This window comes from Bemisia tabaci, chromosome 1 (assembly GCF_918797505.1).
Source record: "Bemisia tabaci chromosome 1, PGI_BMITA_v3".
In the NCBI taxonomy this organism is placed as follows: domain Eukaryota; kingdom Metazoa; phylum Arthropoda; class Insecta; order Hemiptera; family Aleyrodidae; genus Bemisia; species Bemisia tabaci.
In genome coordinates, this window is record NC_092793.1 from 78,203,437 (window position 1) to 78,226,584 (window position 23,148).

Sequence of the window (23,148 nt, forward strand, 5' to 3'; positions counted from 1 at the left end):
GGGTAAAACATATTTTGCTGCTATAATACATGTGTTTGAATGGGAAATGCTGCCGGACGACGTTACAAAGCGGCACATTTCCTGACTTTAAAAACTATTGTGCTACATTTTCCCATTTTTAAAAAAAATATGAAATATATGTGCTGTGAACTCAATTCATTAAGCACTTTCAGATGAGCCAATACAAAAATTTGCCAGCAAATTCTCCATTGCTGGGATCTTAAGGGGAAAAGGGTTCGTCAAGCGTTGGGCCCGGGGTTGCGTTATGAACAGGGTGTCTAGTTATATTTCATTTTGGGAAATCCTGATGTATTCCTGATTTTTGACGGCTAAATCCTGATTTCATAATTTTTCCGAATCCTGATCAAATCCTAATTTTTTGCGGAGAAAAATTAAAATTTCTGCATAAGCGTATGCGAAAGCATAAGAAAATCCGATCGGACAGCCGACTTTTCTCAAATCCTGATTTTCACGACTGATTTTTCCTCAAATCCTGATGAAATCGGGAAAATCCCGATGCTAGACACCCTGATGAAGCAGTGCAAGGGAGAAGGGGGGGGGGGGGGGCAAAAATGCGGAAAAAGTGCGTTACGTGATTGATTAAGGCTCCTTTACTATGCGAGTACTTACCATTTTGACAGTGGTTCCTGCTCGTTTGAGGGCATCCACGGCGGCGGCATGAGGTACGTTGATGAGATTGCAGTCGTTGACTTTGACGATGGCGTCGTTGACCTGGAGGCGGCCGTCGGCGGCGGCTGCTCCGCCGGGGATGAGCTTCGTCACGAAGATGGAGGCATCGTCGCCCATGTGCGGGTTGTCCGTGCCCCCGGCGATGCTGAACCCCAGCCCTGCGCTGCCCCTCTCCAGGGTGATCGTCTCGTACACCCATTCGCCATCCCCGTTGATCTGCAACACCAAATCACCCACTCATCACCCACCAGACAAATCCTCCTTCCCCCCACTAAAGAACTTAAATCCATTTTTATCTTAACAAGGAGCTTCATGCAAGCACGGCTTTTTCCGCCCCCTTCCCTGGAATTTCTTCAAACTTCGTCTATTGATTACTCATACTTGAGCGCTTCTTTTCCGAAATTTTCAGACCCCTAAAAAATTGGGGGGGGGGGGGGGGGTTAGAAGTCAAACCCTGAGAACCTCGATATCTCTCGGTAAAAATATCGAGGTTCACAGGTTTTGACTTCCACCCCCCCCCCCCCCAAAGAAAAACTTTTTAGGGGTCTGAGCAGGCCCGCCACATGGGGGGGGGGGGGATACTGGGTCCTTGGTACCGGGGCCCGGGCCCTGGGGGGGCCCGTGACGCAGGTGACAAACCACTACGAATTCATGTGTAACCCTGGTCTCGTAGGGAAAAGTGAAAAAATTACCCTAAAAATTTCGCAAAAGGTGAATAAAGTTTCAAAAACACGCTAGGGCACTATAAAATTTTTCTTACTTTTTTAGAGATTTTCAAGATTTTGAGTATATGTAGAATGATATTTTTAGGAACTGTGCTTCATTTTCTTCCGTTGTCGGATGCTAAGAGGCTCCTTTCTGGGCATCCTCGACTTCAATGGCTTAACTCCCTTGCCATAGACGTATGAAAGGGGAGTCCAGGGGGGGCCCGGCTCCCCATAGAATTGGAAATTATCATCTGCCCCCTCAAAAAAAAATTTATAGATGTTTTGAATGCAACAATTCGAAAGTTTTTGGTGCTGAAAGTAAACAAAAAGGCGTAATTATTCTGCAGAAATTGATGGAAAATCTCCATCATAAGAGCTTCATGATGCGTCCAAATAGATTTAATGTTTCAAAAATTTCCCGGGGGAGGCCCCCCGGACCCCCCCCCCCGCCCGTGCTAGGGGCCCGGGCCAGAAAATTGGTACCAGGGCCCTAGATGGGATGTGGCGGGCCTGGGTCTGAGTATTTGGGAAAATAAGCGCTCGAGTATGAGTAATCAATAGACAATGTTTGAAGAAATTCCAGGGAAGGGGGCGAAAAAAACCGTGTTTGCATCAAGCTCTTTCCCCTCGTAAATTGCATGTAAACCAGGAAAAATTTGAGAATTCCTAACCGGAAATTTCATTGATTTTACTCAAGATTTCATACAAAACTCAGAACATTTTAGATAAAAATTGCACAGGTATATTTTTGTAAAATAAATTAATTTTTTCAGTCAATTTTGCAACCTTGGAGTCAAGTTACGTTCCTTCGTCCGGGAGACAACTAAATATTCAATCCATGCCTCACTAGCAAATATGGGGTTGTATCCGTAAACTCTTGTCAGACGATTAAACCGTGCTGTGAATATATCACGGTCAAATGCTGTGATTGGCCCAACTCATCGAATACTAAAGGAGGGCGAGGGAGGGGGGTCAACCCCAGCCTTACGTAAGGCTCCCATTTTTAAAAATAAATAAATGATATTCCCCGATGAAGATAGTTTTCTTTGAAAGTTAATTTACGGTTTCCTTTTTACATAATTCAAATGAGCGTGACACTGGCATGTGGAAACAGCAGCGAGGTGATCTTGACTTGCTCTCGGGAGCTTGAAAGTCCGGCGCTGACCTCCCTGGTAAAAATTGGCAGTAGAATCTGTGTTCCAAAATACCATAGACCTACAGCCGGCTGTAAGATTTCCAATAGCTTCTACAGCCGGTAACACAATTTCTTACAGCCTTATATAGCCGATGGAGATTAAGCAACAGCCTGGCGATATAGTGTATGCTAAACGTTAGTAATTACGGATGCTAGGACTTAGTTAGTTTTTGGACTACCACTCTCTTTTTGGGCCGTAGTATCTTGATTTATTTTGCGAGGAAAGCTCCGTACTTTTGATGGATGCCTGTCATTCCTAATATATCAGAGCGCCTTCAGTTTCGTATGATACTGTGCAATACCTCTGGTGTGAAATAGTTGCTACAAGCGCCGTGGTACGCGGCGCGGAGGGCGGGCAGCCAGCGTGGAACGCGCATTGGCGCCTACAAACCTAACAGGGATACTTCACGCATTGCGTAATGCGTGAAGTATCCCTGTTAGGTTTGTAGGCGCCAGTGCGCCGCCGCCGCTCCGCTTTGTGTTAGGCTCTAATATTTAATCTCGTGGAGTCGGCGTTTTTCAACTCATGACTTTGAAATGTTTGCACACTCTGTATGGATTATTTCATTTTAATTGATGAAACACAATATGTAGTAAAGGAAAATATAATGTGCGTTTTGTAAATATTAAGGTGATTCCGTACAAACTTAGGATTTACAAAGCACGCGAATTTCTACACAATTTCTTATAGCCTTTTATAGCCGATGGCGAAAAAGCAACAGCCAGGCGATAAAGTGTAAAGCCCGCAATAGGAACTATAGCCCGGCTGTATAATTTTTTATCGCTTCGTGTAGCCCGGCCGTATGATTTTTTTCCAATTTCTACAGCCAGCTATATGATTTTCTATCGCCTTCTTCGGTCGGCTATGAGAACTCCTGTGGTATTTTGAAACGCAGCTCCTATCGCCCATTTTTACCAGGGCTGGCAAAAACTAAAATCATCCCTTCGAGGAGAGAGGTGTCTCGGGATGGAAGAGAAAGTTCGGGCCCGGTGCCGACCACGTGAATAGATGAATATTTAATTACCACATCCATCTTCGGCCTATTCAACTTGAAAACGAGAAAATAGTGCTGAGCCAAGCGCTCACTTTTCCAGATTCGGGTATTTTTTTCGGGGCGGAAACTTTCCGGCAGAACACTCTCTTAAGGAAAAAAAAAATAAAATAAAAAAAAAAAAAAAAAAAAGGTGCGATATTTTTGGGTACGGTGAAGCCTCAATTATCCACAACTTTTCAGCGAGCACTTTACGCTGTTTTCGAGCAAACAAAAAAAAAAAACCAACTTTGACTATACGGGTGCAGAATCTTCGAAGCTTCCACATTTTTACGCGCCACATCGCTGGCTTCCCACAATTATTTCATCGTTTTCTCACGAGTTTGGAATAATGATAAAAACATAAGATTCGCTCTTCTTCTTTATTTTTTTCCTTTGACCTCCGACTTTTAAACCTTAAAAGTCTCCCTTAATCAACATTTTCACGTCCCCGAGTAGGCGCGAGAAAAGTTTTAGTCCTATGCCTATTACAAAAGTTTCACGTGTATTTAGATTATTTTTCAGTATTCGAGCCATTTCTAGCCAAATTCAAGTGTTGAAATCCAACACAATGTGTTTGGGGGGTGCGGTGAGGGGTCGTCATCAAAACATCACTAATATCGAAAACCCGAACTTTTTAAATGGGGAAGGGTGGGACGAGGGTTGCAATAGAACAAATAAGTAAAGTAAAAATGTCAAAAGTAGGGTGTTGGTCGTAATTTAACTTCCGACACTTTCCGGGATATTTCCAATGCGAGCAACTTTGAAGACGTGAGGAGCTCGTATATTCAAAGTGGCCCCCGCGAGAATTCCCTTGCGGTAAATGTACCTCCGCCGCACAGTGGACCGATTTAATAGAGGAGGCCGGACATTTCAAATGTTTACGTTTTTTCGTCACAAATTCAATTTCAAAGGGTGTATCCGAAAGGAAATTTCACAAAAAAAAACCAATGGAACTACTTTTGAACTTTTTTGTTTTATTTTCTCAGAAATATAAGCTTTCAACGTTTCCAGATTCTGTCCGACTTCCTCCTACTGACTCGATCTTTGTGCGCCGGCTGTTGCGCGGAAAAAGGAAAAGCCCCGATGGGAATGAATGTTTCTCGTTGAAATCTTACAAGTTTACTTGTGGACTTAAGGACGATCGCACCACATAATGTCGCTATTCTAACGTGACGGCGTATATCTATTTCCACACGGGCCCCAGCAAGCATTGAGTAATACGGAGAACAGGGCTCACGCAACGTGGAATTTGAGATACGTCCTTACGTCAGAGGGGCAACAATCATAGCGATTGTATAGGGAAAACGCAGACAATCATTCCAAACACCCCTAGTTTTGAGGACTGAACAAAAGCGCTCATCTCACGATTAGTTTTTGATCCCCCGCCTATCAGTGGCGTGGCGTACTTTGCGATATATTGATTGTTATGCCATTTAAACCTATGGAAAAGGATCGATAAACAGGGTGTTCGCAGCGAACACCTTATTAATCGATTCTTTACCAAAGGTTTAAATGGCAAATCAATCGATACATCGCAATTCACGCCACGCCACTGCCGCCTATACATGGTTAGCTGGGCCCTACCATCACTATGATAAATTAGTGAAAATATTCTTATTGGTTGATATTTTACCTGTGTTTCATCTCCGGGCAGCAGAGGTGAGTGAGCCTGAAACAGAAAGAAACAATTCGGTTACAAAAACTTACTTTGAAAGAAAAATTCGGGGGAAAAAACAGAAATAAAATTGTTTTATTGAACAGGGGCTTTTCGAATTATTCAGATTCTTAATATTCAGGGTCTTCGAGTCTGGGGTCGATGCGCTTGGAACATCCTTTTCCGAAATTCGTAATTTAACGATGTCCAAATAATACATTATAGAACACTGCTCAATTATCTTAAAGCTTTCTTTGCCTTAAAATTCTCAACCGGGGCGAGCCACGCTTTAAAACACAGAAATCCGTATTGACTCAACGCGATTGAGTGATCAATCGCGTATTAATAACAGGGGGGTGGAGAGTGGAAACGGAGGGAACGGGTACACAAAAGGAAGCCATCGAATGGGAGTCGAACAGGGTGAAATGGAATGGTAGAAAAAGAGCGCGGAAGAGTGCGAGAGAGACTGCGGAAGGGAGAAAAGCAAACTGAACAGAAGAGATTAACTCGGAGCTTAATAATACGCGTTGCAGCGTTTGTGCAGGGGAAACTTGTTACACCGCAGCGAAGCTGGTTGCAGCGACTCCTGCGTCAGGCGTTCGGCCAAGGTGTTTGTTCTCGACGGAGCGCTTTCCCGCCTGCACCAGACTTACCTCGGCCTTTGTTCCGGAGCGCTCCCGCTTTTGAGGGTCCCCGAGTTTGAGAAAGGAATTAGGATTTAGGAGCAGCGCCGATGTTTGGCCCCTTCAACGACACTCAATCGAGGATCTGAAGATTTTCTCGTGTTTCCTGCTATCAAAACGGTGTGCGCTCTGCGGTAAGGCGTAGCATTGCTGCCGGACCACGGCTATCGGGCAAAGCTGCAACTGTCGCGACTGACCGTTGCGTTTGTGGGTCAATCTCGCTTCCTCTTCGGAAGCTCCTCACTAGCCGAGAGGGAACATAATTGGACCGCGTTAAACAGAAAGGAACCAAGCCACATCAGCTATTGCCAAATTTAATTGGACGAATTAATTTTTTACATGAAAACGGTTGGGCGGATTTTCGTGAAAATTTTAGTGAATTTTCTTCATAGTACGACGCAAATTCTTTAAAATTTTCAAAGGAATCCGCACAAACGTTCTCTCGTAAAAAATTGACTTGCCCAGTCAAATTTAGCAATAGCTGATGTGGCTTGGTTCCTTTCTGTTAAACGCGGTCCAATTCAGGACAACATGTAGAAATCAAATGTAGAATCAATGATGCAACATGTACATTCATATCAACATGTAGAAGGGACATCGCATTAGGATCAAAATTGTACCATTTTTGTAAGGCTCCGTTTGAGTTTCTCCGAAGATTGAGTAAAATACAACAAATTTCCCCTACAGGGCGACGTTTGCAGGTAGGAAAATAAAGCTGAGAAGTAGGAATGTTCATAAAAACAGCCTGTTACAGCGGAACCACAAACCGCTCTTTGCTTGCCTTTCAGTTTGGTTTATACGCGAGAGCTTGGGTTTTTCGCCGCATCTTTTCAGCTCAAATTAAAGGAGGGAGCGTTAAGAAAATAAAACTCTAGCTCTCTGTTTCCATTTTTCTTTTTTTAATTACAGCACGAACACCCATGCTTGATTGTGCTGGTTCAAAGGTATACCCATTACGTTTCACTTTAAGACCTGGGTTGCAAGCGTATCATATTTTGATGTTTATTCGCGTTCTTTTCATCCGGGGGAAGAAAACTTGATGGTTTTCATTTATATCTTTGACAGGACTTTAGTTTACGAAAGTTTTATGATTTTATGAGATTTTCCCGAAGGTAAGAGTGGTACAGAAAGAAAAGGCTTGACGCCGATCTACACACTGAAAAAAAAATCTCGGTGTATTTACTAAGAAAAGAGTAAAATTACCAAGAATTCAGGGTTTTATTTGATCCCAGTTTTTTCTTGGTAAAATTACCATTTATGGAATTGGTAATTTTACCGGACCTTGGTAAAAATGCCAATATTTTTTATCGACTATGGTAGAATTACCGAGATAAGATGGCAAAGTTACCGGGAATTGATTACCAATAAAAGTGGTATTCTTACCTGAAAAACAACAGTAAAATGACCGGTTTTTAGGTAAGCTTACCAGTCTGTCTTGGTAAAATTACCAATAATTGGTAAAAAAAAGTGGGATGGTAAAGGTACCAACGGACCTTGGTAAAAAAGCCGATAATTTTTTTTCAGTGCAAGGGTTTAGGAATAAAATAAAACACAATTTCTCATTTCACGCATAGAGAACGAAAAAAAGGAAAAAGTGTAACGTACCTATACGTACAACTACAATTTCGACGTCTTCAAAAACCAAAATTATCTACCACGTTAAAATATTTCATTGAAATTATGATTTCCTCCTTCAACCGTTTCGCTAAATGGACATATTTATGCTAAAAGGAACTGTGTGCATAGGGTTTGCGTGAGACATAGTTCCTTTCCGGATAAACACATCCAAATTCTCAGGGTGTATACTAAAACAGACTGGTCGAAAATAAGTACCTCTAAGTACAGTACTTTTTCAGTACATTCTCAAGAAATTCAATACCTCCTCCAACAGAAAAATTCCGTACTTTTTCAGTGCCTCCATTTGACGAAATTCGAAAAATTCCGTCCTTTTTCAGTGCCTCTATTTGACAAAATTCGAAAAATTTCAAAAATTTGAAATTGCGACAAAAATGACAACAAATTAAAAAAGAATCCGGACCATCTTGCGGAATTTCCGCACTTTTTCAGTACTTCCGGACTGCCCTTAAAAAAGCAGTGCTATTTCGGGACTTTCCGGAAATCCCGGACTCGTAGACACCCTGATTGTACTGAATGACGTCACAGAAACGATTAAATTAAATCGACTTCTTAGTATCTGGTTGCGGGACGCTTAAAGTTCACGATAAAGAAAGAAAGAAAAAAAAAAACACACTTTTCTCAGAAGGTGCTGAACCTCGATGAAGAATCTCTAAATGAGCTCAGGATCGATTCCTAGCCGAGGAGAGCTGAAATTCCACGTAAAAATGTAATTAAACTCAGGTCCTGAATTCTGCAAAATAGACGAACGTCTGCGGAGTGTATGCTGCCGGGCTGGGGAAGAACGCCGTATGAACATTCGAGAGTTGCCAAATTTTCCTGGATAAAACATGTATTTTTGAAAACACTTACGCATATTTGTCCTTGAAATTTTCAGATAATTTACATTAAATTGCGTACAAAATTGTCTGAAAATTGTGTAAAACAATATTCACAATTTTGTCAGTAAATCCGGTTTTAATCAGAGGAAACTTGTCAACGTCTGAAGGATCGTACGACGTTCTTTCTTAGCACGGCAGTGTAACACGGCTCGGTTGTGGGCTCTGCGTTGAAGTTTCCTTGCTCTCGGCACTCCTCTGAAATCTGATGAATGCCCCTCGCGAGATGGATGAGGAGACTACGAGGTTAAACTAACGAATCAACTACCTTCTTCTCATGTTATGAATAATACATAACTAGCCCCCGCCCGAGCTGCAAAAAGCGCATAAACGCTTTCTAACCACCGGAGCACCTGACTCAAGAGTGTATAATTCTTTTAACGGAGTCGTCCACAGGAGAAGGAGAAAGACACCTGTTGTGCGACTTTTAGTGCGGTCAATGTTTTAATTCGTATTAAAGTTATGTACGTATATGCGTAGGGGTTAAGAATTCAATTTGTGTCTCCATGGACACCAACTCAGCGCTTCTCTAGTGAGAACGTATCAGAGCTTCCCGGCTTGTTTTTTACTTAAAATACTTACACTTCCAATTCAAACTTTCCCGAAAATGGGCAACTAATACGTCATCTTCTTCGGTCTAAAAGTGCGACTATCATAGTTTCCTCTGTTGATGCACTTCAGTCTTGAAGTCTTGTAGGTTTCGGCGTCACGGTAGATTCTATTCCTGTCGTCCAAACCAGTTAAAGTTGAAAGCTAATTGGCCGGAAATTGATTTTGGCCAATGTTCAGAAATTTGAGGAGTTGACCATTTAATGGACCGAGGACTTAAGTCAATCGCCTCCGGTAATTTTGACCTAATCCACCACGGTTGCGCGTATAGACGATGGAAGCAGCATTCTTTAATCTCAGTCGCATTATCTCAAGATGAACAGGGTGTCTAGTATTTTTTAATTTTGAAAAATCCTGATATTTTCCTGATTTTTCCTGATATTTTGTAAGAATTCCTGATTTTATCATTTTGAAAATTCCTGTTATTTTCGTATAATGTTTGTTGAACTATAAAGTTTTTATTAACAAAACCCTATTCTACGACTAGCGCAACCGACCAATGAGGATGGACTGCCATCTTTGGTTTTTCTAGGTGCATATTCTAACTCGTCACGCTTAAGATTCCGGGAGGAGCTAGAGAGAGGGGATAAGAGATTTCGTTTATGCATTGCGATTTATGACGCGGGTGAGTTATGGAAACGGGAGGAAAAACGAAGCAGGAACGCCGAGTTCAAGCCTGAGACCAACAGCGCTTGTTTTCGGAATATAATTCCGGGGGACAATTCATAATCTGCGACAGTAAATTTCCGAGCCGGTAATTTTAGCATGAATAAAAGGGAGCCCGCGTCAGAGATGTGGTGCTCCGCGTAATAATACGCGCAAACCACAAGTATCCGCGAAACATAGGACACCCAAAAAGTGATCAAAGGTAGAGGCGTAACGGAGAGAGTTATCTACGGGCGTATTCGAGTTGTGCGGAAAATTCTTCCGCGTTACAAAAAAAAATCTGGACGATTCTCTTTGGTTTCTCAAAAATTATTCCATTATTAGCAGGTGAAAATACTGGAAAAAAAGTCGCTTAGATCTAGAGTCCAGACTCTTAAAGACATTAACAAGAAAAAATACTCTTGATCAGGACCGGATTTACCTACTTGCCGCCCATGGGCCGCCTGTATTTTGCCGCCCCTTCTCATTCGTTTTGAAACATCAATAAAAACTATCAAGTGAACAAGCCAGCGGGGGTGGGGTGTATAAGACGCGTTTACCCGTGTTGGAAACATTTTTTGGGAAAGCCCTGCCAACACTACTAGCAAAAATTCACCGAACTTTGCGCGAACGTTAAGTTTCGTAAACCTATCTCTGCGTGGTTAAGGCCTTCCATTCATAAGAAATGAACGAACAAATTATGAAAGAACAAACATAAATGTGGTTTAATGATTTTAACTTCCACCGCCGCGCCGCGCAGATAGCACCGTGTTTGGAGCAATGCGTGAAGAATTCCGACAGTTTTGTTTTGTTTTGTTGACAGTTTTAAAAAATTTGATGCCGACCTATGAATAGGTCGAGTCCATTATAGTACGAACAAATAGTACATAGGAAGAGTATGTATACCCAGCGACCATAACGTATGGACCCAGCGTCTATACCGTTTCAAAGGTAAGTTCATACACATGCTTTCCCATACACGTCATGATTACGGCACATCTCTGCTCTAGTCGTGAAAGCCAGACCGTATGTGCGAACAGTGCATACCTTGGATTTTCCAATCAGTATAGACTCTCACTACGGAACCATTTTTTTCAGTGTAGAAATCAAATCAGGGATATTAAACAAGGGTCTCCGGGAATCTTCCGATTTCGCCAAGTTATGTGGCAACCCTGAAGTCCTGGACAAATACTTGGAGCACTCGGCGTCCTTTATTATGCGAATTTAGGGGCAAAGTTTTGGTTGGTGGTCACCGTGTTTCTGCTCCTTCCCGAGGAATCTGAGACATTTCTGCTTGGCGCGAGAGAAACGCCGAATGCGTAAATCACTGCGCCGATCAGCGGCGGCGGCGTGGCGTCTATACATGCATAAAATATATGTTTTCGTCTGATACGTTCATTTGCATGTGGCTTGGATACTCGCGACGCGCTCGGGTGATGAACGGTGAACAGGCGACGATAAATCAAAGTATATCAATACAAGAAAATACCTTTGTTTTACACCCACCCTTCCACCTCAGCGTTTGTTTTCCTCCCTGTGGCCCCCCCCCCCCCACTCCCCGCTCCTCTTAGAGCGAATTTTCAATTTCCAAAGCTTCTCTCCTACTCCTTGCCTCATCCTATATGCTGCCGTGCTAAGGAAGAACGTCGTATGAACATTCAAGAGTTGCCAAATTTCCCTTAATAAAATGTTTATTTTTGAGAAGAGTTATGAATATTTTATCGAGGCACCCCCTCCCCCCGATATTTTCTTTTGGAATTTTAAAAAATCGCTTAAATTAAAGTTCTTTCAATAACTTTTGACCAGCTGTAGGGGAATGGGAAGGGGCGGACCATTTTCCTTAGTGAGCATGTTGAAACTCTCCCACCACTAATTCTTTAAAATTAATAATCATGGAAAATACAGTGTGAAAAAATTTCTTGGATTTTAGATTTCGCGTTGGTGAGCTGAAAGATAAATTTACACCGCAGACAAGAAAATTTTCGTATACAGCAAAAGCAGAATTAGCATGGGACAGTTTCAAAGCTCACCAAATGATCCTTGCGCACATAAGACTAGGGCGGTACATCACGGACATCGAGGTGGGAGACAAAAACATCTGACCACAAAAATGATATAAAAAGAGCATATACCTGCTTGCTTTAACCCCAGATCTTTATCAAAAGTCTAATTTAAAAAAGGAAATTGTTTAGGGCCGATTAAGAAGATACATTATGCTTCCGTTTAGAAATTCAAGCGAGAGAGTGGTAAAAAAAAGGCGACGTGAAACTAATAAAAGAGAACAATTAAAACCTCAATTTTTTCCAGCCGTTAAGGGACATAATAGATAAGAAGGCAAACGAAGGGATGTTGGAGATTTTTATTCAGCTATCCAATTCTCCGTTGAGGTAAAATAAAAAAGATAATAACAAAATTAAAAAATAAAAATAAAAAAACCGAACGGCTGTTCTTTTTGTTTAGCCGGAGGGTATTCGAGGGAAACATTAAAAATTTAAAACCTTTAAAATTAGTTGAGGTACAAGCCTTCAAATCCTGGAAAATCGTCATCAGTCAGACAAAAATAGATACATACGGATTGCATTTTGCAAAAAGGAACCACTAGCATTGCAATGATGCTAAGATTGTGCAACTTCATCTTTTGCAATAAAATTGCGGAAATCGTGAAAAACTATGAAATTTAGATGGTAATTTTTGTCTTAAATTTACAGTTTTTAGCGAGTAAAATAGAAACTATTAATGGATAATCGGGTTTTTCCTCCAAGACAAAAGGAATTGCACAATCTTAGCAACATTGCAATGCTAGTGGTTCCTTTTTGCAAAATGCAATCCATACAATGTATGCACAGGCCAGTTCGGAAGGACACGAAAAGTATACGCGCTCACGTGGGATGTCGACCTCATGGGCGCAAAAATTACCTTTTCACTCAGGTTCCAGAAAAAGAAAACTATGGGCCTCTTTCCTCCCTGATTTAATTTAACGTGACTTGGGAGAGCAGGGGACTTTACCGATCCCTGGAATAACCTCTTTACAACGATAACGCAACGGTGGACAAAGATCCAACACTACACGGCAACGTAGTTTTTCTTCCGATGCACAAAAGTGCAAAGTTTTCGTGATTTTCACTTAACGATGCCCTCCTCCCTCCCGCCCCTGCTGCCGGTCCCAAGAGCCACATCTCGATCCAATTCCTGCTCCGCCTCCATTTATTAATTGTTCCGAAAAAATTTCCCTCTTCCTCACTTCTTTTTCCACCAAATTAGTTAACGCAAACTTGTTTGTTCGGTTCCCTCCGTCCTCGGGCTGAACTTGAAGCGTTTTCACTTTGTTCGAGAAAGCGTTCCGCGAGTAGTTACACACGCAGTTGCGAGACGGGCGAAACACCCGAAGACGCATCCGAGGAAAAATCAACGAATACGTCAAGATTTGGCAACCCGGCTTGAATAGAATTCTTCCCGGACGTCCGCGGCGGCGGCTTTTTTCTTTCGAGTATTTGTTTTCGTTTTTTTCCGGAATTCTTGATGTTCTTTTTAGCTCTTTTTAGAAGCGATATTTCAGTTTGTTTTGCTTAGCGTTATTAAACCTGCGAGCTTCCCCCGCGTGACTTTCTTCAATGGAAGCTCGGTTGCCTTGTAGTGCGGGACGGATTCATCGCGCGGCCGTCGAGACGAGTCACTTCGAGGAGCAATTAGGCAACCGTGATCGAAGATGTTCGCGAGGAAAAGTTTCCTGGACGAAACTTTTATTATGAATTTATAAAACTACGGCCGTTAGTGCCTTTTTATGGCTCCAACGGGGGTTGGGCCCGTTGGGGTTGCATGCAAGGTCCGACCGGATATCGAACGGAACACGTTTCTCATATCGAAGCGCTCATCAAGCTTTGACCCGCTTACAATTACGATGCATCCGCAAAGAGAAAAATATTGTAGGATTCAAGATTATCTTATTCACGTTTTCCAGTATTTTTTAATTTTGAAAAATCCTGATATTTCATAAAAAATTCCTGATTTTTTCATTTTGAAAATTCCTGATATTTTCCTGATTTTTCTCGACTTCTGGCACGGCAGGCAAAAGGCATTAAGACTATCTCCGCTGAGGAGATTTGCGTAAGAAAAATTCTTGATGAAACGTCCGATTTTTCCGATTTTCCTGATTTTTTCCAGATCGCCCAATATTCCTGATATTTTCCGGTCTTTCCTGATGCTGGACACCCTGTTATTTGTCCAACCGATTTGCCGATTCCGCACCCCTCCCTGGCCTGGCGGCCCATACATAGAAGTAAAAATTTTGCAAATAAGATGTCCAAATTTTCCGCGTGGGTTTCATGGGTCGGTTTTCGATCCATTATTCGATTTAAGCAACGCTCAGATGCCTCAGCTTCGTTCGGTTGCTCTTGAAAGGACACACAGAGCATGGACCTATGTTCCTTTGACCTCGACTCTGTCCGGACTCTGCCCTCCGAGGGCGGAAAACGAAGGAGAAGATGATAGGAATCCGACAGGCGACGCACAGTGGATCGAGTCAATAGGACAGGTCGGACAAAATTTGTAAACTTTAAACGCTCATAACTCCGTTTATACGAACTTTGAGGTTCTAAAATTGGTTTCATCGGTTTTCTCGTGACATTTTCTTCTTCGAAGCACCGCTTAAAATTTAAAATGTGACAAAATAAACATCAAAATTTGCAGATTTAGTCAAAAATGTCATGTCCGACCTCTCTGATTGACCCTATCCACTGTGCGACACGACGAGACGGACAGCCTGTGGTTTTAGAACATGGCGAATCAAGAAGAAATACGAAATTGATACTGCGCTCTCTGTCCGAAACTCCCAATCGCCATCACTCATTTTTATGCATTATATATTCCCTGCCTTTACACGGTTGAGTGTTGGAACAAACTCAGCTTCGGTCCTCGGCATCTGCAACGCGGGCACTGTTGTCTGTCCGAACTGGCAGCGCTGCCCTTTTTTCTTTCTATTTTTCGCTCCACTAGAGGCAATTTGTCTTGCAATGACGTAAGTATCTGTCTCTTCTTCCCTGTATCAGGAAAGATCATTGCATAGGCAAGGTGCCGGGTATCTTTTCATTTGCAAAAATTTCCTGCACTGGAAAAAAAAGTAGCTTGGATCTGGAGTCCAAACTCTTGAAAACATTGACAAGAAAAAATACTCTTGATTCAATCGGATTTTCGCTTAAATTGAGAGCCGAGCCTCTTACTTTAAGCGGATTTCCTTTTGATTCAAGCGACAATCCGATGAATCAAGAGTATTTTTTCTTGTCAATGTTTTTAAGGGTTTGGACTCTAGATCCAAGCTACATTTTTTTCCAGTGTGGGCATTTTAAAAACCATCCTCATGCAGGGGTGCTATAGGGCAAAAACATTTTGTACATGCCGTGATATTGAGGTGAAAAACGCGTAAGTAATTTTAAGTGATTTTACAAAACCGCTGGTGAAATTCAGTATTTGCTGCGATTTTGCGGTGATTATCGCATAATTTATTTTCTTGTCTTTTTAAAATGGCTGTAAAATCGCGCGTTTCTCGCAGTGCCGAATTGAAAAGCGCGTAATTGTTTTGATTTAACAAATCCGCTGGAAATATCGCGTACTTTTCGCGATACTGATGTGAAATACGCGCAATTTTTCACTTTTTAACAGGCGGAAATGAAACGAGCAACTATTTGAACTCCAGAGTAGGTGTGTGGTATCACATGGAAATGAAGGAAAATCTAGGGTTTTTGTCTGTCTTAAAACACTGACATTTACGAATGCTACCAATATTTCACATGGATTCTTTAAACCTTGACAAATTATCTCTGTATCGCAGGGAATGCGACATTTTCCCAGCGAATCTGTAAAAAAAAAAAAAAAAAAAAAAAAAAATGAAAAATTACGAGATTAACACAGCAATATCGCGCGGTAAATACGCGATTTTTCCAGCGGTCTTATAAAATCATTAAAGATTATACTCTTTACCCCATCAATATCACTACATGTACTCAAATATTCCAGCGGTTCATTAAGGTCATAAAAGATCACACACTTTTCACCTCAATATCGCGAAGATAAGCACTTTTAATATCGATGCAAGCTTATTATTCATGAAAGTCAGTCACTTAAGGTAGGCGAAAAGCTATGATTTTCCTTCAATTTAGCGCGATACCACATTCCTACTCCGGAGTTCGAATAGTTGCTCGATTCATGTCCTCTTGTTAGGAAATGAGAAATAGCGCGATTTCATCACAAAATCGCGAGAAGTACGCAATATTTAAAGTGGATTCTTTTACTCCTGACAAATTACGCGCTATTCATCTCGATACCGCGGAAAATGCGCTGTTTTTCCAGAAGTTTTGTAAAACATTGCAGTATTGCGGCAAAGTGGGTGGTTTTTATAGGAGGATTATAATTAAACAAGTGGTTAGAAATGGAAACAAAATAATATGAACTATGCGAAACGATTATTCCTATAACGGAACTTGCCTGTTTTGAAAACGCCTTCAAATGCGGCGTGATACCTCACGCATTCCGGAGAGTTCAAATAGTTGTATCATTGCGCCGTAAGAATGTGACTGAAGATTTAAATGGAAATAGCCTTCATGCACGCTGGCCTTTTCGATTTCCGTTAACATTTTTGCAGTCATGAATGCGCTAAAGTGCGCTTCAGCTAGAATTGTATTTACAAATGGTCGGTTCTTCTACGAGGATTAGAAATAAACGAGTGGTACGGAATATAACCATAGGATGTGAACTATGCAAAACGATAATCCGGGTATCGGAACTAAGCTATTTTGAAAACGCCTTCAAATGCGGCGTGATACCTCACGCATTCCGGAGAGTTCAAATAGTTGTATCATTGCGCCGAAAGAATGTGACAAAATATTTAAATGGAAATAGCCTTCATGTACGCTGGCCTTTTCGATTTCCGTTAACATTTTTGCAGTCATGAATGCGCTTAAGTGCGCTTCAGCTAGAATTGTATTACTTAAGCAAATGGGTGAAACGTAATTTTCATCTCAGTTTTGCAGCAAGTACGCGTTTTTTCCTTCGGTTTGATGTAAAAATAAGAAACGACGCGTTTATCACCTCAATATCGCGCGAAATTCGCGATTTTTCCGGCAATTTTGTAAAAATGAAAATAATTACGAGTATTTCGTCTCAATATCGGGACAAGGGCTATTTTTCCAGTGGCTTGCGTGGTTACGCATTTTTCCATGTATATGTTTTTCAGATATTTTCATTCAAAGTAAGCGCCGTCGCAGTAATTAACACCAAAAGTAAGCGCGCTAAGATGATTTCCCATTACTAAAAATGCACTTTCAATTCTTCTATTGAAGACCATTTGGATTTATAAACACCGATTGGCCAAAGTGCGAAACCGTATACATCTGTTACGCGTTTTCCGCCTCAATATCGCGGAAAATTCGTTCACTAAAAAAACTACGTTCATAAAAAGTCTAGGCAATCTGGACGGATTTTGTCGTCGTTCCTTCCACGAAAGATCGTAACTTCATTTCAATGTTGCCAAATTTCCCCGTGCAAATTCCACCTCTGCCAAAAGAATTTCGGGAATTTCTAATCGAAAATTGCACCAATTTTTTCCGATCTCACGTAAAAATCAGGCAAATTTTCAACAATGATCGCTCATACACATTCTTGTGAAAGATCAAATTGTTCAAATCGATTTTGAAGCCTTGGAATGAAGATACGTTCCTCCGTCAGGGAAACGAAGATGTGTGCGGCTGATGATCCGCGGGATGCAAATTGTTCTGGGCCTCCGCAATTTTCCAAGAGGCCTCCGAAATCTTCTGCAACGCGCAAGGTTTTCGCAAAATTCAACTCAACACAACGCGCTGATTTAACCTGAAACTCCTAAATAAAATAAAGAAAAATTCCCTTCCACATCCACAAGCCTCCGCAATTTTGTCACTGCCGCGCGGTCGAGAACGATTAAAACAGAAACGAACCAAGCCACATCAGCTATTGCAAATTTAATTGGGCAATTTAAATGTTTTACATGAGAACGGTTGTGCGGATTTTCGTGCAAATTTCAGTGGATTTTCTCCATAGTACGAAACAAAGAAACCTGACGAAACCTGAGCAAAGCTCTTCAGAAATGGGAAATAAGAGAGTTTATGGCTGGTCTACAAGCCTTACTAGTTGGCAAGGCTTTTTACTCCTTAAATGATTTTTTTAATAATATTTAACTGTAATTTACTATACCTTTTATTTTATTTTGTAAAATTTTGTAATATTCTTAATCCTTCCCTGTGTTCTTACGTACCTATATTATATTAATGTGTAATATTTAGGGGGGGGCGGGGGGGGGGGGTTGACAAGTATTATAGCCACAACGTGTGGCATTTATGTACATGAATTATAAATAAAATAAATAAATAAATAAAATTTTCAAATGAATCCACACAAACGTTAACTCGTAAAATATTAAATTGACCGGTTACATTTGGCAATAGCTGATGTGGTTTGGTTCCTTCCTGTTAAACGCAGTCCAATTTGCACCCTTAGACCGGCATGTGACGTAGCGCCACGATCTTTCCGCCATCGGCGTGTTACGTGCAGTGACGGATTCCGTCTACGGCGACGTTAAAAAGAAGAAGCCCCTGGGCGGGATCTCGTAAAAAGCTGCCAACGGAATCCCGGCTGGAGGCGAATCCGCGGCACTGAAATGACCGAATCATCCCGCACTCGTGGGTCCCAAAGAGTAAATCATTTTAATATCGCCGCTCCAGCGTTGAACTTAAAACGCTGAAGCGGGCTGGAAAAAAGAATGCTTTTACGGCTCAAAGAGTCCCACTTTGAGTCGGGGAAAATGGATTTCATTGCGAGGCATGAACCGCACCCGCCTCCCGCTTCTTGTTACATCGTTTCGCTCTTATTATTTTTGTTTTTTCCCCATTTTCCCTCGTCTTCCCTTCCCGGTTCCCTTGCCCGCGAATCCAGTTTCAGGCGTCGCACAGTGGATTCAGTCAATCAGGGAGGTCGCATGTGAAATTTTCAACAAAAACCTGAAGTCTAACTCGTCACATGTTAAATTTTAAGGGGTGATTCTGTAAGAGAGTTTCGACGAGGAGCCACTTTCATAACCTCAAAGTTTTGTACGAACGAAGTTATAAGCTTTTAAAGTGTCCAAAATTTTGTCCGACCTCTCCCATTGGCTCGATCCACTATGCGTCGACGCGGGGTTTCGAGTTGCGTTCGCACACCGCACCGCACTGACGAAAAGATAACAATTTTTGCAGAGCCACTTCGTTAGAGAACGAGGTCGACGATGACTAATTCCTCCTTCAAAGAAATCTCCGCGACGGCGGCTTCAAAAGAAAAGCGCCACATGCAGATTCCAGCCTCACTAACAGACGTGACAAATTCTGCCGCCCTAAGGAAGAAAGCCGTATGAACCTTCAGATGTTGCCAGATTTCCTTCGATAAAACGCGAATTGGTCAAAAACTTGCGGATATTTGTCTCCAGATTGATCATATTCGACCGCGTTTACCAGAAAGGAACCAAGCTACATAAGCTACTGTAAAATTTAACTGGACAATTGAATTTTTTTATAAGGAAACGTTTGTGCGGATTCCTTTGAAAATTTTGATAAATTTGCTTCGTACTATGCAGAAAATTCACTGAAATTTGCACAAATATCCGCACAGCCGTTTTCATGTAAAAAATTAAATTTCCCGATTAAAGGCAATGGCTGATGTGGCTTGGTTCCTTTCTGCTTGACGCGGTTCAACTAAATATACAGTTTCTGAAACTTTCAAGGAAAAATATTCACAACTGTTCACAAAAATTAACATTTTATCGGAGAAAATTCGACAACTCTCGAATGTTCATAAGGCGTTTTCCCTTGGGATGGCAGAATTCCTGTCACATCTTCGCGGATTCTCCACGGAGTTTCAGGGGTTGAGGCCGTTTTGAACGTCTCTTTACACTTTCTTAACTTAATATCTCTTTGACATTTCTTCCAGTTGATAAAAGGATTCAAATGTTCTGAAACAGCTCTAAAGGAAGATACCATTTAAAGTAGTTTTAAAGTGCGTCTAAAAAAAACCCGAATGAAAGCTTTGGGTCTTGCACGGAGGTAGAACCGAGAAACAGTGATGGGCTAAAAGCAATGTTATATGTTGCACACACAGTTTTCGTGATAAACTCTTCGAGACTGGCAAAAAATATGAAATCTTTCCCAGCGTCAAGCTTGCGCATCCAATAATCTCGCACTACAAGAAAGTCGCTTCGATCCGGAGTCCAGACTCTTAAAAATTTGATAATAAAAAAATTACTCTTCATTAAATCGGGGTTTTGCTTGAATCAAAAGGAAATCCGCTGAATTAAGAGGCTAGACTCTCGATTTAAGAAAAAATCCGATTCAATCCAGAGTATTTTTTCTTGTCAAATTTTTGAAGAGTCGACGTTGAGAGACTCCGGGTTCGGTAAATTTTTTTTCCAGTGTACTCTACAATATAAAACCATAAGAATAACGCGTAACGCATAACGCGGAACACTGAGGGGGGGTTGAACCGCGAAGCTTTCAGGCAGCGCGGGCACCTCGTAATGTTGATATCGGCCTCCAAAAACTAGTTCCTCGTCCTGGCTTGGCTTCATCACTCAATGATGTATTATGCCACGCAGGATAAGAGGAGGAACTAGGTAGGTGAAAAATAAAACCGCGTGGAATGCTGGCAGTAAGCGGGAGTGGTTCCCATCAATGATGAACCGTTGCGAACAATTGGAGTACGCAAGGATGATGTCATGAAAAACAAAAACAAAAAGCAGCGTTGTCGAACCGAAGTCATTTCAATTGGACCGTCGCGTCGCGCGGCCCCACCTCCATCGGGAAGTGTGGCGTGGCGTGAATTGCGATGTATCGATTGTTATGCCATTTAACCCTATGGTAAAGAATCGATTATTAAGGTGTTCGCTGCGAACACTCTGTTTATCGATCCTTTTCCATGGGTTTATATGGCAGTTCAATCGATATGTCGCAAAGCACGCCACGCCACTGTCGGGAAGTGTGAAGACGAGCTGCCAGATCGCTCGGAAACCTGCCCGGTGCCGTTCCGGCCTCAGGACCTGACTACACGGACTGGAACCCGCAATTTGGGGTTAAGGACACTCCGTACGAGATGCAAATCAAACGGTCGCCTCTGTCCCGTTCGAACCTCGATTCCAATTGGACTTATTTCTACCAAACGGAACTGTGTGCATTATGACGTGAGCCCTGTTACGGATGTAGTCTTGTGGGTCTCAGGGCTCATGTCTTCATGCACGTAGTTCCGTTCGGCAGAGATACGTCCAATTACCCGTCAACCGCACTTCTTTCATCGGCTCAAAACTAATTTACATCTACTCGGAGAGCGCTGCCACTCAGATTTTACAGCCTCTTCTTCAATGTATCCATTAATTAGTCTTCCATCTGTCATTGCATTGGTGCTCTCTCATAATTCTGTGAGTGACTTAAATGGTGGTCAATAACAGTCGCGTGTCCTCGGAAGGAGCCCCCTCCGCTCTTGAGAGTGGCAGTTGACAACAAACTGGGCCGCATTCAGCAGAAAGGGACCAAGCCACATCAGCTAATTGACAAATTTAACTGGGCAATTTTTTTACGAGAGAACGTATGTGTGGATTCCTCTGAAAATTTTCAGGGATTTGCTTCGTACCATGCAGAAAATTCACTAAAATCCGAACAACCGTTTCCAAGTAAATAATTTAAGTGCCCAATTGAATTTGGCAATAGCTGATGGGCTCGGTATCTTTCTGCTTAACGCAATCCAACTGACAATTAACGAAAATTTTGACACAGAGACTAAGTACGATCATAAGTTGTCTAGAGTCTTCTTGCTCTGAGTAATAAGCTATCACAAATGAGTTTATCGAACATCGATGAATCGATTGATCTAAGACAAATTGATTAGGTAATTATGATAAATAAGGGACTTGAATTTTTACAGGTTTTAGTGGGCTTTTTTGTAATCAGTGGAACGCGATGGATTGGGATCTTTGCGGTTCGGGCCAATTCAACCAGCATAACCGCAGCTTCAACCCACCTGGGAAGAGCAGTCCGAGCGTTTCACTGACACGGATGGAACGGGCTGGGACGCACGAGTGGAACGGGATAGAAAAGTTATGCGCTCCGCAGCGATTCTCTGCGGTTTGGATAAAAAAAAGCCCTTATGAGAGGTATAATTGATTTTCTTCAAAAAACGCCGGAAATATGTAAAAAAAATTAGGTAACAACAAAATTTGCAGTTTTGGTCAATAATTTCATGTATAACTTCTCTAAACGGCTCCCATCGTTATGCAGCAGACTTTACAACATTGATTTAAAATAACAGAATGCCTCATATTCTGACTTTTTGCTACAAAACAAGAATTAGTTTAAAGCAAATGGATTCCATTTTTTTCAAGAGACGTTACTTCATGCTTGAAAAAAACTCTTCCCAATGTATTTACATCAAATTAAATATGCAGATTTAGTAACTCTCCTTGATTTTTCTACAGTGATAATCCCTTGCATCATTAAATTTAACATAAAGTAAAAAAAAGAGGACTTACAAAATCTAAGAACAAAGCAGAAACTTTCTTGATGAGTCCGTCTTGCTGTTTCTTTTTACGTCGACTGGTCATCCTGATCAGGAAGTCTTTTAGCAGCTGGGTATTACTTTATCCAAAGGCACTACCAACACAATGTCACCACACCCAACCCACACAAGTCACGAACACAAATCAACTCATCATTCTTTGATCTCTTTTTCAGCAGTTTGATTAAATGCGGGTTATGATAAAAAAAAAAAAAAAAAAAAAAAAAAAAAAAAAAGATTCGGGCCTCTAATGATTAACAAAAATGCTTTCGTTTCTGCAACACTGTTTACCTGCAAAATATCGGAGTTATTTTTAAAGTGTACTTATTATTACATAGATAGTGACTTGGGCCCATAGAAAATTTGGAGTTGAATTTTCAAATATTACGTAATTCTTGTTAGATCAGTTGACAGTTGTTTACTTCTGACCAACATGGGCAGTCTACCATGGTTATATGTACTGGCACAGGACAGTACAGGAACCTGCAAGCGGTGGGGAAACGATAATCAACTTATCTGACGAATACTCTAAATTTTCAAATCTGAAGTTGGACTCATGACAAAGTCCTCCTTTTAGTACATTCATGGTGGATAAAAACAACTGTAACCTAGTAATCTTAGTAACCACAACAGCAAAGGGTTCATTCATTTCAAGGGCGGGGCAGCTGATTTCGCTTTAGTGCCACGACTTCAATGGGTGGAAGTTAGAATATATATTACATACAGCAACTAAAAGATTATACAATACTGCACAAGAAAACAAATGATTTCCTTGTCCAATGTTTCGGCAAGCCTTTATCAAGGAAAATCTTTGAATTAGTACAACG

At 41.5% G+C, this 23,148-nt stretch overlaps 1 protein-coding gene across 5 annotated transcripts in view; it reads right to left on the bottom strand.

Moving 5' to 3' along the window:
- dlg1 (MAGUK family member discs large 1) overlaps positions 1-23,148 on the bottom strand; it is a 401,255-nt gene that overhangs the window by 51,494 nt on the left and 326,613 nt on the right. For all 5 annotated transcript variants that reach the window (XM_019061367.2, XM_072306235.1, XM_019061369.2 and 2 more), the window contains 2 exons: positions 5,260-5,295; positions 631-906 (listed from right to left, as the gene is read on the bottom strand). In XM_019061367.2, the coding sequence (XP_018916912.1) occupies positions 631-906; positions 5,260-5,295 (312 nt within the window). The remainder of the gene's footprint in view (positions 1-630; positions 907-5,259; positions 5,296-23,148) is intronic.